Source organism: Lycium barbarum, chromosome 12, assembly GCF_019175385.1.
Source record: "Lycium barbarum isolate Lr01 chromosome 12, ASM1917538v2, whole genome shotgun sequence".
Lineage (NCBI taxonomy): Eukaryota > Viridiplantae > Streptophyta > Magnoliopsida > Solanales > Solanaceae > Lycium > Lycium barbarum.
In genome coordinates this window covers 70,886,755-70,900,171 of record NC_083348.1, presented here as the reverse complement: position 1 = coordinate 70,900,171, position 13,417 = coordinate 70,886,755, and the positions used below count along the sequence as shown (strand labels likewise).

Below are 13,417 nucleotides of genomic sequence, written 5' to 3'. Positions count from 1 at the left end.
GTGAAAGCAAAAAAAATTTCCCGCATCTAACTGTGATCTAAGTAATTTGATGGGGGAAGAATTGATTAATACTTTTCGGTGGTAAAGTGAAATCTGTTTTCTATCCACCAACTGAATCTCCAAAAGTGACATTTTTGTTACTGAATTTTCCTTATATTCCTATTACTACGAAGAACTTTGGTTGAAGGACTAAAGTATGGTAGTGAAGGAAATCCAATGAAGAAACCAATTTATTGAAGGCAGTAAAATCTGACTCAACATATCTACGCCCATACTAGTGTGAAAGATTTTGCTGAATACATGTGCGTTCCAGTACATGCCAAGACAACTTTCTGCAAAAAGGATCATATTCCTTTATATCTCCATTTGATGGCAGAGGTATATGGATAGCATAGAAACGTTGAAGGAAAAAAGAATCTTGAACCAATTACTTGTCTTTATTGGTAGCCTAACGATGATGGCAATTGCAAATAATACAATCAGAGAACGCACCAAAGGATGTGATATACCGACACAAATATTGCAAAGGTCGTGATTTTTCTCACGGGAATTGCTAAAATGATACAAATAAGTGACGATCCAACAAAGAGAGAAAAGTTGGAGAGAAAATTGTTTGTTTGCTATGATCAAGTGAGTAATAAAAAAGACTGCTGGCTGTATCTTCTGGTTGTTTTGTTAAGCATGTCAAATTTATCAGAGAATAAATTTTAAAGGCGAACTTCTGAAAATCACAGTGGCCTTGAAGTTTGATTTACTGGTTTAATCACCAACAGATTATGTCGTTTGAAAAAGCAAGTGTCTAGTTCTTTCGCAAGGCGAAATCACGCAAAGATTGAAATGATTCGGTGGCGATAAAATCGGGTTGTACTTTTTTTTTTTAATTAAATAAATTTGTTGCCCGTATGGGCTTTTTATTTAAACAAACAAAAAAATCGGGTTCTATTTTTTTACCTTGCTCGACTTTTAATTTTCTACCCTTTATGATTTATGAAATTCAGTTTTTATAAATGTTAGGGTAGCCGTTTATTATGTGATGATCACAAAGTATATCGTATTTGCATGTCATAAAATTGGGTATTTGGTACACACGCATAAGAATTGAGATTGCAATTGGGATTTGACTGACTATTGCAGTCATCAAGAAGAACGTTGTAACTCAAAAGGCACAATTTATTTGAAACGGAGTATTTGGTAGTTTACATAGCATACCAAACTTACCACATTTGCAGGAATTTACCAGTTCTTCGCAGGGAAGAATGTAGTGTTGCAGTTAGATCCATACTTTATTATTACAAGTTAATAAAATAAGAGTTTAAGTTTTGTGCACTGTCGGTGTACAATTGTTTTACACCATCACATAACATTAGCAGGTAACTAACTAACTTTTCCTATTTTTTTTTTCTTTTTCCAAATTTTGAAACTGTTTTTTTTTTTTTTTTTTTTCCCTAACCTCTCTCCCTTGAAACCCTCTTCCTCAAATTTGTTAATTCATTTTCTCTCTCTGGCTTTTCCCTAACCTCTCTCTCTTCCTCAAATATGTATTTTTGAGGGACTTCAGAATGATGATGCCATCACCATTTTGTCCTACACCTTTGAGGATACAAACTGATCGAGAAACTCCAGATTAGAGTGCTAATGGAGAAATCGTTGACGCTACAAATTCGATTCATAAGAATTTGCAGCACTTTGTTATGAAAAATCAGAAAAGTTCCCAAGGATTAGATGTTTAAGATATTGTAGAATTATTTCTTTTAAGATTCATAATGTTTGAGGCTTGAAAAATTACTTGATGGTTGATTTACGATGATATTGAAAGAAATAATACTTTAGTAAATAGCATTCAATTATGAAATAATTTTGGTGTTGAGAATTACGTTACTGAGATGAAAAACAGGAAAAATGTCAGATTTTAGTACATAATGTTGGAAAAGGAAAGAATTTTTTTTACTTATTATTAGGATTTAATTTTCCTTTAACATGTTCTTTGTCATAAATTATAATTACATAAAAGAATATATATATTATTACCTTTAAAATTACCTGATGGTGTAAAAAATCTTGTACACTGACAGTACACAAAACTTAAATTCTAAAATAAAGTCGCAAAAGGCACACTTTGGCCTTTTATCATGTTTTGAGGTTTCTGTTTTCAAAGCTATTATTTTGTACCATTAATTGTCTCGTTGGAGATAGTTGGATACTAATCCACATCACATAGAAGTTTTGAGAGAACTTAATTGCCTGTCATTTCAGATATATATATATATATATATAGTGACGAATCCGGACTTGTTTTCTATGTGTTACAAAAGAGATTATGTAAGCCTATAATCTCACTCAAAGAAATGGTTTGATTGTATGTTTGGTGTTGTCGAATAATGATCAGCTCTATTTGCTCCAAGACGCTACAATAGAAATTATTTTGTAACCATATATTAAAGTATTACAAAAGACTCAATATCAGAGGCCCATGGAATCAAAATTTCAACTTTACACATTATTATATTGCTGATATTACATATTATTGTCAACTAATATAAAGAAACTAGCTGCATTGGTTTTGAATCACACGTGAAGTGATTACATTTTTTTTTTGTGCGGAGTGCCCTTCAAATGCACTGGTCTTTTATTTTTGCCGCTCAAATTGTTGGTCTTTAATTTTTGCCCTTCGCCTAAAACTCGTGTGTTCCGGGTTCGAACCCCTCAGTCAGAAAATTTAAAAAAATACACAAGGTAGAGTTTTGATTCGGAAGGCAGACTTTTGCATTTTGAAGGCAAAACTCTAACTTGCGAATTTTTTTTAAAATTTTTGACTGAGCGGGGGTTCGAACTCAAAACCAAGGGATTTTTAGCGACGGGCAAAAATTAAAGGTCACCAATTGAGGGGTAAAAATTAAAGACCACCCCAGCGAAGGACAATCCTGCAAATTGCCCAAGTAGTTAAGTTGTGATGGGCCCAACATGAATAAATTATGTTTTTTCATTTTGTATTAATATTAGTGAAATTGCAGTTATTTTTTCCTTTTTGAGGAATAAAGTTGCAATTATTTGCTAGCAAAACATGTTGCATTGTCTTTTTTTTTTTTTAATTGAGTTTATTATCGCTTTTTAAAAAATCTCTTGACTAAGGGAAAGCCCGATGATTGGCAAAAATAATTATGTTCCGTTAATTTTTATTTTTTTTGGAGTGCTTAATCGTGATCCTTTTTTTTTTTTTTTAAAAGAGAAGGGTACTAATCTTGCTCTCTAAAAAGTTCATCTGAAGCTAAAAGAAAGTTAAGAAAATTACAATAATACTATTAAAGAGTCCCATGTTGGATATCACAATAAGAATGTGGGATTATCGAGTTTTATTGTTCCAATTTGTCCGCCAAATTTTCTCTTTTAAAATTAAAGATACAACTAAGGGTGTGAGAACTGAAAATTGGATGTCAATGAAAAACTTTTAGAAAATTGTCAAGAGTATACTAAAAAATAGTGATTGTGTTTTTTAGAAAAATAACAAATATTTTTGAAAAGTATTTTTCACAATGGATTTTATTCACATTGAAGAGTTGAAGTGGCACTTCTTAGACCAAAAGACATATTTATTATTTTCCGATGTTTTTTTTCTTTTGCCCATTAAAGCTCATCTAAATATGAATATGACTAATGATAGACTTACATTTTTATGATATTTAATTTTATCCATGAAGAACTTTTTAACAAGAACTAAATAGGAACGTCTCACTCATTTTTATCTATATGCAAGAGTCCAAATACAATTACTAAAAAAAATATAATTTAAAATAAGTAATATTTTTTGATGATCTTTATTTAAACAGTATGAGGACTGGGAAGTTGACATGACATGCATAAGCCCCAAATATCTGTGTAGGATTACTTCAAATATTATTGTCTTAAAATATTATTGTACAAAATAATTAAAATCAGTAAATTTTTCATTATTAAAAGTCAGAAGTCTCTAAATATAATTAATAATAAATATTAAAATTTACAATAACTAATAATATTGTTTTCGAACAACATATAATTACTAATAATTTTTTTCTCTGTCCCGAAATTTTTAATACAGCTAATATCTTTTAAGAATATATATTTCTATGACCGCACGAAACGCGGATACATTCACTCTAGTTTAATTCATATCACACGATCTAAATGATGAGAGCCAGTGTCATCACTATTATTGGTTTAATAGTTTAGTAAATACTACTTATCCGTATCGATCAAGTATATATATATATCAAATTATATCGAATTTACTATGATTAGATTTAGTAAGGTGATAATAAATATATATATTATCATTAATTATTCATAATTAATTGAATAATAATTTATTAGAAACATATACCATGCATCTATATGATGTAATTAAAATACTATCGGATAAGAATATATTTTTACCTGATAGTTACATGTACGAGGTCTCCATCGGTGTTATATGGAGTTTGTATGTTCACTATTAGGTACGCGGTCTCCGTCGATGTTGTATCTAGAGTATATATGTTGTGTCCCCCTTTTATCTAATGTGAAGGATTTTAGCCACTCAAAAAGGCGACGTACCTAGGGGTGTTCATGGTTCGGTTTGGGTCGGTTATTGGTTAAAATCATAACCAAATCAATTTAGTCGGTTTTTAAATGTCTAAAACCATAACCAAACCAAGTAAAATAATAACCACCGGTTTGGTTATTGTTGGTTTGGTTCGGTTTGGTTCGGTTTTTCGGTTTATGACTAGCCGTGACAATTTAAATATTCTCTCTCTACATTCTTCAAATTTCTTATGAAGCTCTTTTTTCCTCACGGCCCACAAGGGTGAACTTTGCTGCATATTGAGGGAAAGACACGCTGTTGGCAAATCAGGTGGACCAAACTTGTAACGCAGTTTAGATTCAAAAGAACAAGTCAAACAGAGGTTTCAAAATATAAACAACCCTTATGCTTACGACTTATTAGAGTTGAGCTTGGATTGTTGGACATATTCTTTTAAGACATGGGCCTTAAAAATAAGTAGACCAAAATTAAATTAATAATTAAAAGGTATAAAATATCTTTAATTATTTATGAAAAGCTAATATTATACATATAAATAATTATAAATTTTATGTATATAATTATCGGTTTGGTTCGGTTATTTATTCGGTTATTTTTTACTATAACTATAACCAAACCAAATATTATCGGTTTTTCAAATTTAAAATCAAACCAAACCAAATCAAATGTCGGTTATTTTATTCGGTTTGGTTAAATTTTCGGTTTGAACTGTGAACAGCCCTAAACGTACCTATTCACTCATTTTCTAAAATCGTACATTTCATTATCAGTCTCGAAGAAGAATCTGGTCTTTACAGCTAAACATGTGGAGATGGCTTAGTTAAGTGTTTCTTTTGATTTGTTAGTATTCACTATTGCGATATACTATTGTTGATAATATTGATTGAAGAGAAAATTACAATCAAATACCATACAATTATCTAGTTTATAAAATGTGTACACAGTGTATAGATAGTGTATATATTACATTAGGATAGTCCAATATACTATGCTCTCGCTATGCGCGGGGTTTTGGGACCGGACTGCAAGGGTCTATTATACTCAGTCTTACCTTGCATTTATGTAAGAGAATGTTCTCTTAGCTCGAAGTCGTGACCTCCGGTCACATCACATCAACTTTACCAGTTACGCTAAGACTCCCCCTCATAGTGTATTTTTTATATTATATATACATATTTTACATACCTATATAGAGATTTACGCGATTATACTAATAAATAAATATATCTTATAATTATTGACTGCAAATTGTATTAGGAAGGAATACTATATTATATTACTCCAATTTTAGAATATTTCTTACTATATAATCGTTCTCGTGATTATATATTTTTCCAGCTGAAAATGGCAAACTTTCCTGATTTCTCCCAGCCCAGTGATCAAGCTGCTTCTTTGCTTAGCTGATTTACAAAAATATTTCCTTTTTAGGTCATTATTTAGATTTTTCTCTATTTTTAAAAGTTGTGTAAATATAGCTCATGAAGAAATTAATTTTTTAGGGTCTACTCTCTGCTTATATATTGCTCAATATTATTAAAAAAATATTTGATTTTGTCTTCTAATGTTCGCAAAAACTTATAAAATTTTAGACCTTAATTTAACTTTTTTCGTAAGATTTTCAATTTGTCGAAATAGATTTCTAGACAATGGTCTAAAAGATCCATAAATTATAGAAATAATTGAAACTTTACATGGTCTATCAATTGTAACGTACATCTTAAACTTCTATCAGTAAGTGTACTTGCGTGAATTTTAAATTTTGATACACTTATTGGATGGCAAAAATGTAACCGTAACTCGATGTAACATGATGAATGTCTTGTTGAATTTCTGGTTTATCCCATAACTTGTGGGGGAAGCTATTCTTATAGCTAACCTCATACTCAATCGAGTTCTTCATAGTAAAATACAATTAAATTATGAAAATTGGAGAAGAAAATTACTCTTTTCAGAGAAAAGAAAGTAACTCATTTAAAGGGAAAAAGAAGTACTCTTTTCAGACAAAGGGAAGTTACTCTTTTTGGAGACTAAAATCTTTGTGGTTTTCTACTCCGCTATTTGGAGATTAAAGTCTACGTGGTTTTCTACTCCAAGTTACTGTTCAGTTGAAAGAATATAAAAATTTTACTGAGTTAGTAACTTTAGTTGGTTTGAAGATATAAAAACTTCACCGGTTTAGTAAATCGACTTGTCTTGTATTGGTGGAGCTGCCATGAAAGTCGTCCAAACAGACATGTATTGCTCGCTCTACAGTGGAGTCTGAGTTCGTAGCTCTAGACAAAGCCGGTGAAAAAGCTGAATGACTCCGGAATTTCTTAGAAGATATTCCTTTCCGGCCCAAACCTGTGGCACCTATATGCATACATTGTGATAGCCAAGCAACAATAGGAAAGGGTAGGGGGTGTTATGTATAGGGAAATCTCTTCATATACGACGGACACAAAATACCGTTCGACAACTACTCTCTAGTGGAGTTATCACAATTGACTATGCAAAGTCAAGAGATAATGTGTCGGATCCACTTACAAAAGGCCTAACTAGAGAGTTGGTTGAAAGATCATCGAAGGAATGGGTTTAAGGCCTAGGACACGTCTTCATGGTGGTAACCCTACCTAGTAGACGTGAGATCCTAAAATCTAGGTTCAAAGAGATCAAACAAAGTTATGAATGACAGTTCAACATTGTCAACTAACTCAACCTATTCTCATAACGAAGACAATGTTTAGAAACAAGGATAAAGCATTAAGGTTTTATAACGAGTTAATAAAGCTTAGGCTTTTTAATGGTTTCTAAGTTGTGTGAAGTGTAAGCTGCTTCAAGGAGTATGTTAGGTAAAGGCCCATGCTCTACGCACTCATTAAATCAGGCAGTGTTCATGGCTGAAACGAACACAATGGTGAGAACTAAAGACGGTTAAAGGGTTAGTTGTGTGACATGTGGTGTCTAGGTATACACCAAAGCTCGGCAGTTCAAAGATATCAAATTTACCGATTGACTGAGTATATCTGACATATGTTTAATACGGAAAGTTCAAAGGAAAACCTACTTATCCAGACGCAATTAATCCTGGCTTACAAATCACATAGTTTTTATGCATGTTTTAATCTTTGAGTCATTTCCATTCATGTGGGGGATTGCTAGGATTTTTAAGGTGTGAATGAGAAATGAGAAAAGTTACCTTTTTTAATGCACCCAAAAGGCACCTTTTAGATAGCACATCTCCATTTCAGCCTTTCATTGTCTATAAATTCAAAGGTTTTGCCTCAGATTTTAGATACAAAAATCTGAATTCTTTCTCCTTCAAAACAAATTATAGTATAGTCGTGTGATTTGTTGCCGAATTAGCGTTCGATAAAGTTGGTGGGGTTTGAGGTACCGCTACTCCATCAACAAGTATATCCGTTTTATCCTGGGAGGAAGTAATTTATAACCTCGGGTACAGTGAGGGATTAAATTCCTTAAGGACACAGTGAATTCTGTGGACTCGAATATTTTCAGTTTTATGCATTTTACATTTTTCAAGATATATTCAAGTTTCCGGTTTACTGGTTTTGAATACAAATTTACTAACATGCACTAACTACAAATTAAAAAAATTCAATCACTAAAGACGAGACATAGCATGAATCTGGTCATGACTTTGATCGTAAACCCGAGGCTTTTCCCAGTTGACTTGGCTTAATTTCTTGCTTGTTTGATTTGCAGTTTCCTTTATCACAAATGTCTTTGCAACTGCTCTCAAAAGATTCTTCTGTACTTTCCCTGTTCCAGTTTTGGGCAACTCTTCCACAAATTGAACCTTCTTTGGCACCATGAATCCCGGTAAGTTCTTCCGACAATGTGCTATGATGTCTGATTCTTTAATCGTGGAGTTGTTCCTCAAGATAACAAAGGCACATGGACTTTCACCCCACCTAGGATGTGGCATGGCCACAACAGAGGCCTCTACTACATATGGATGTTTCGTTATTGCACTTTCTACTTCCACGCTGCTTATGTTCTCTCCACCTGAAATGATCACATCTTTGCATCTGTCTTTGATTTCCAAATACCCATCTGGGTGAATCACTCCCATGTCTCCTGTGAAAAACCAACCATTCTTGAATACTTCTGAATTCGCCTTTTCGTTCTTTAAGTACCCTTTCATGATACTGCTTCCCCTCAGGCATATCTCCCCTGTTGTTTTCCCGTCACGAGGCACGCTTTCCATAGTCTTGAAGTTCTTCACATCAACATCAGCAAGTGTTAGTATGCCCAGGCCTTGTCTTGCTTTTAACTTGGCTTGATCTTCCCAGGGTAATTTGTTCCACTTGGATTGCCACTCGCACACCAGGGCTGGTCCAGTGGCCTCGGTGAGCCCATAGGCATGGACCACGTGGAACCCCAGCCTCTCGATTTTCTCGAGAAGTGGTGCTGGTGGGGGTGAACCCCCCACCAGTATTTGAACTGGGTTTGTTATCTGGCGCTGCTCGTGTGGCTTGGCCTCGAGGATTATGTTGAGAACAATAGGGGCAGCGCACATATGCGTTACCTTGTGTAACGCTATGTTGGAATAGATTTCATGGGCTGTAGTATTGCGGATGCAAACATTGGTCCCACCCCTTGCAGCTATTCCCCATGTGAAAGTCCATCCATTGCAGTGAAACATTGGGAGGGACCATAAGTACACAGGCTCAGTGCCCATTTCCCAACCCAAAATCAAACTCAAAGTGCTTAAAAAAGCACCTCTGTGGCTGTACACAACTCCCTTTGGCTCTGAAGTTGTACCTGATGTATAGCTCAAAGTAATCGGATCCCATTCATCATCAATACTTTCAGGGACATATTCGGGGTTGCCTTGGTACACCAATTGCTCGTATTCGAGCTCCCCGAACCGAATTCCAGTAGGGGAGTCGAGGTCATCAATGACAACAACGAGAGGCATCGGCATTTGAAAGTCTGCCATTAGAATTTCAATGGCCTTTTTAGCTTTGTCGACGTATTCATAGTCAACAAAAAAGATCTTGGCTTCCGAGTGTTTTAGAATAAGAGCAACATTTCTTGGGTCTAGCCTTGTATTGATGGCGTTCAACACTGCTCCTGCCATTGGCACAACAAAATGCATTTCTAACATGGCCGGTACATTTGGTGCCAGGACCGAGACCTACAGGATCATAAAGAAAATAACAACATTAACATATGACCATATTCTCAAAAGCTAGCTTGTATTCTTGTTTAAATTTGGATGTGCCAATTGGTTAACGAAACAAAAGTCATGTACTAATTCCAAAAATATGTCAACAAGAGATACATATCATGTTAAAAGGTTGAATTGGTACACTTACCACGTCGTTCTTGACAATGTTTAAGGACCTGAGGGAGGAAGCGAGGCGACAACAACGCTGGTAGGTTTGGCGCCAAGTGAAGCGGACATTGGCATAAATAATGGAGGTGCGTTTGGCATAAGAATTGGAGGCTCTGGTTAAGAAGGTGAGAGGAGTAAGAGCCACATAATTAGCTCCACATTTAGGTAATTTGTCCATGGGATTCAAAAGGGGAAATTGAATTGTTTTCTACTAGTAATAAAATGCTCCAAATTGAATTGTTTTCTACTAGTAATAAAATGCTCTGTTTTCGAAAAGATTTGCAAGGATAGTCTATAGAGTTTGTGAAAAAAATGCAGCTAATAGGTTCTCTATATATAGTGAAGAATCTCAGAAATGTGGAAGTTCAACCCATGTCCATTTGGGTCCCCAAATGGTTGTTTAGGTTGAAATAATGAAAAAAAAAAACTAAAAAGAAATGGAAATAATAAGGAAGCTGCAGTGAATGTGTAATACGAAAACCATATGCATTGACCTATAAATCAGATACACACAAACACACAAACAATTCAGTTTGAAATATAACAACTTTTGACCTTGAAATATCCTAGTGATCACCTGGTAGTTTTCACACAATTTTTTGCTGCTTGACCTCACTAATTTACCCAGAGCCACTTCATTTTTGACAAACCGAAAAAACAGAAAAGAACACAAACAATTATTCAATCTCTCCCAATTTATATGGCAACATTCGAATTTCTGAGAGCCAATTATTTTATAATTTTGATCGTAAATTCAGACATGGAACATTTAAAAATTTTGAAATAAAATTCACATATTTAAAAAACTGCGTGAAAAGTATTATAAGTCACAATAATTAACAAGTCAAAATATTTGAAAAATATATCAAAAAATTAAGGGAAAAGAAAAATTTATTTGATTCTAAAAAATCGAATGGTGCCATGTTAATGTTAATTAAAACGGAGGGAGTAATTAATAGACGATGCCGTAAAATGGGTTGTTAATTAAAGTCAAAACAAAGAATTATTTTGTCCCATATCATAACGTGTTGTGACTAAACTATCGGGGTCTAAACGTACATGTCAATTGATTTCATATACTCCAGCATGCTCCATATGTGACATAACTACCAAAAGAAAAATAAATAAATAAATAAATAAATAAAGATGATTTTAGTGCGACACTAGTAGAATAATTTACTGACACATTCCCACCACAGATTCTGGATATTTTCCTGGAACAAGATAATGCTTTTCGTACTTATCATATATTTTGAGATTAAATAGTGTTACTTTTATAATAGTCCATAGCACTTTCCCCATCCACGAAATAAAGGAAATATCAAATATAACGGATGTAACTGATTGTTGCTCTTTATATCGTCTGTCTGACACTATTTATGATTTCTAAGTCTACAGAATGGTTACTCCATAATGATAGAGCAGGGATATTTTTTTCTCATTGATGCACAACTACAATTTTCAGAAAGACAAATTATTAATGTTGGATTTTGCATCTGTTACTGGTATAATTTTCTAGAATAATTAGTTGTTTAATTGTAGAAAAAATCTATAGTTGATTTAGTAAAATATTGAATTTTTTAGTTATAATACTTTTACTGTAGAAGGAGTCTACCACCCAATTTATATGCCTATATAAAGGTTTATGATTAATAAAATTAATATAAACACTTTTCATTCATATTTTCTACATTGGCATCTCTCTCCAAAAAATTATAACAATTATCAAGAGCAGTTTGTGTTTGACCAATTAATTTAAAAAATACTTTTCATTCATATATCACATGTATAAGCAGTGACGGAACTAGAAATTTTGTCAAAGGTGTTCGAATTTATATAGTATATATATTAAGAGTGTTCAATGTGTAATATAACTCTTTTTGACTTAAGAAAAAAGGCTAAATGAACATTCTTTTTTATCTGGAGTGAGTATTTTGTAACTAAATAGTTAGTCAACTTTATATAAATATCATTAGGGGTGTTCAAATGAGACCGAAAAATCGATCTGAATCATTAAACCGAGTCAAACCGACTTAATAAACTGAAAACCGGTTTGGTTTGACTTGATTTGGTTTTAAATTTTAAGAAACCGATAACATTTGCTTTGGTTTGGTGTTAAATAAAAAAAACCCGAACCAAACCGATAGATAGATATATATATATATATATATATATATATATATATATCTTCTTCAAAATTTTAGCTTAGATCAAGTCCAATATCAATTCAAATAATTAGAAAAAAAAGTGTAGCCCATTTAAGTTTAAGGTAAAATAAAATAAAAATATGCTAAAGGTAAAATAATTTTTTTCCCCTTATCCAGTTTTACGGTTCCCTCTTTTACATGTCATCTGAATTACTACTAATAAACTAGAATTTTATCCGTAACAAATTAAAGGGAAGAAAATGACAATTGGAATTTAAAAAGATTTGGTAGATGACTTTGTCTTTCTATTTATCATTTTTCGTTTTAACTTTTGTGTTTTCTTCTCAATGCTTCATAAACACGATGAGTCTAGGCTCTAGATAACAAAAATTTCAGAGGACTGCGTAATATCAAAAGGCTATATATAGGGAGGTAACTAGAATTATAAAAAATAGATGTTATGTTTCTATAATTCCTATACCCATAGCCATAGGCCTATACCAAAATAAAATTAATGAATTAATAAAGAAGATTTTTAGATTTGAATGGATCACGTCAAAGCCGTATTTAGTTACCATTTAATTCAAAGGTTCTTTGTATTAATACATTCTTAAAATCCGAAAAAACTGCAAAAACCGAAACCGATAGAATTTATACTATAATGGTTTGGTTTGGTTTGGTTTGGTTTGGTTTGAACATTAAAAAAAAATTGACTTAATTAATTTGATTTAGTTTGGTTTTAACAAAAAATCGAGTCAAATCGAACCATGAACACCCCTAAATATCATATATAGTTGTTCGGAGGAAATATAAAGGGGTCGTTTTCCTGTAAACATAGGCAAAGAAGACTGATTTTTATTTTTACGAAAAATAATTTAGTAACATTTATGATATCTAGAGCTTGAGCGAACTTTTTTGTTACAAAAAAACAATTTAACGACTTTACATGATAAAATAAAAGTTAAATAACTATCCATGAAATTACCCCAAATTTTTGGCGAAGAAACAAGAAGAAAAATATCATTAGAACTTTGAAAAGTCTAATAGCAGAAGAAACAAAGTGGTGAAAGACAGATAGAATTGTTGCTCTTGAGCATATCACCAATTCTTGTCAATTATTCATTCTTGTCTCTTGAGACCAATATGGACTGTGAAATTGTCAGAAATTTTTCTAGTATTATGGTGGAAGAGGATTAAGGCCATTGCATTATGAAAAAAAAATGTTTTTTGCCTTTTCCAGCTTGTATTTTCAGCATGAAGTTCATGGAAAATGTTTAAACATAGAAAAACATTTTGCAATCCTAGTTGGTGCAACTTTACGTGCATCATTTTGGTGCAGGATTTAAATTTCCAAGAAATGTCGTTTTC

At 32.8% G+C, this 13,417-nt stretch overlaps 1 protein-coding gene across 1 annotated transcript; it reads right to left on the bottom strand.

Moving 5' to 3' along the window:
- Positions 1 to 7,778: 7,778 nt before the first annotated feature.
- LOC132624005 (trans-cinnamate:CoA ligase, peroxisomal-like) lies at positions 7,779 to 10,414 on the bottom strand. Its single transcript, XM_060338820.1, has 2 exons — positions 9,883 to 10,414; positions 7,779 to 9,701 (listed from the first exon to the last, which is right to left on the bottom strand). Exons 1-2 carry the CDS (start codon positions 10,078 to 10,080, stop codon positions 8,163 to 8,165), a joined length of 1,737 nt encoding a protein of 578 aa, XP_060194803.1. The 5' UTR covers positions 10,081 to 10,414; the 3' UTR covers positions 7,779 to 8,162.
- Positions 10,415 to 13,417: the final 3,003 nt, after the last annotated feature.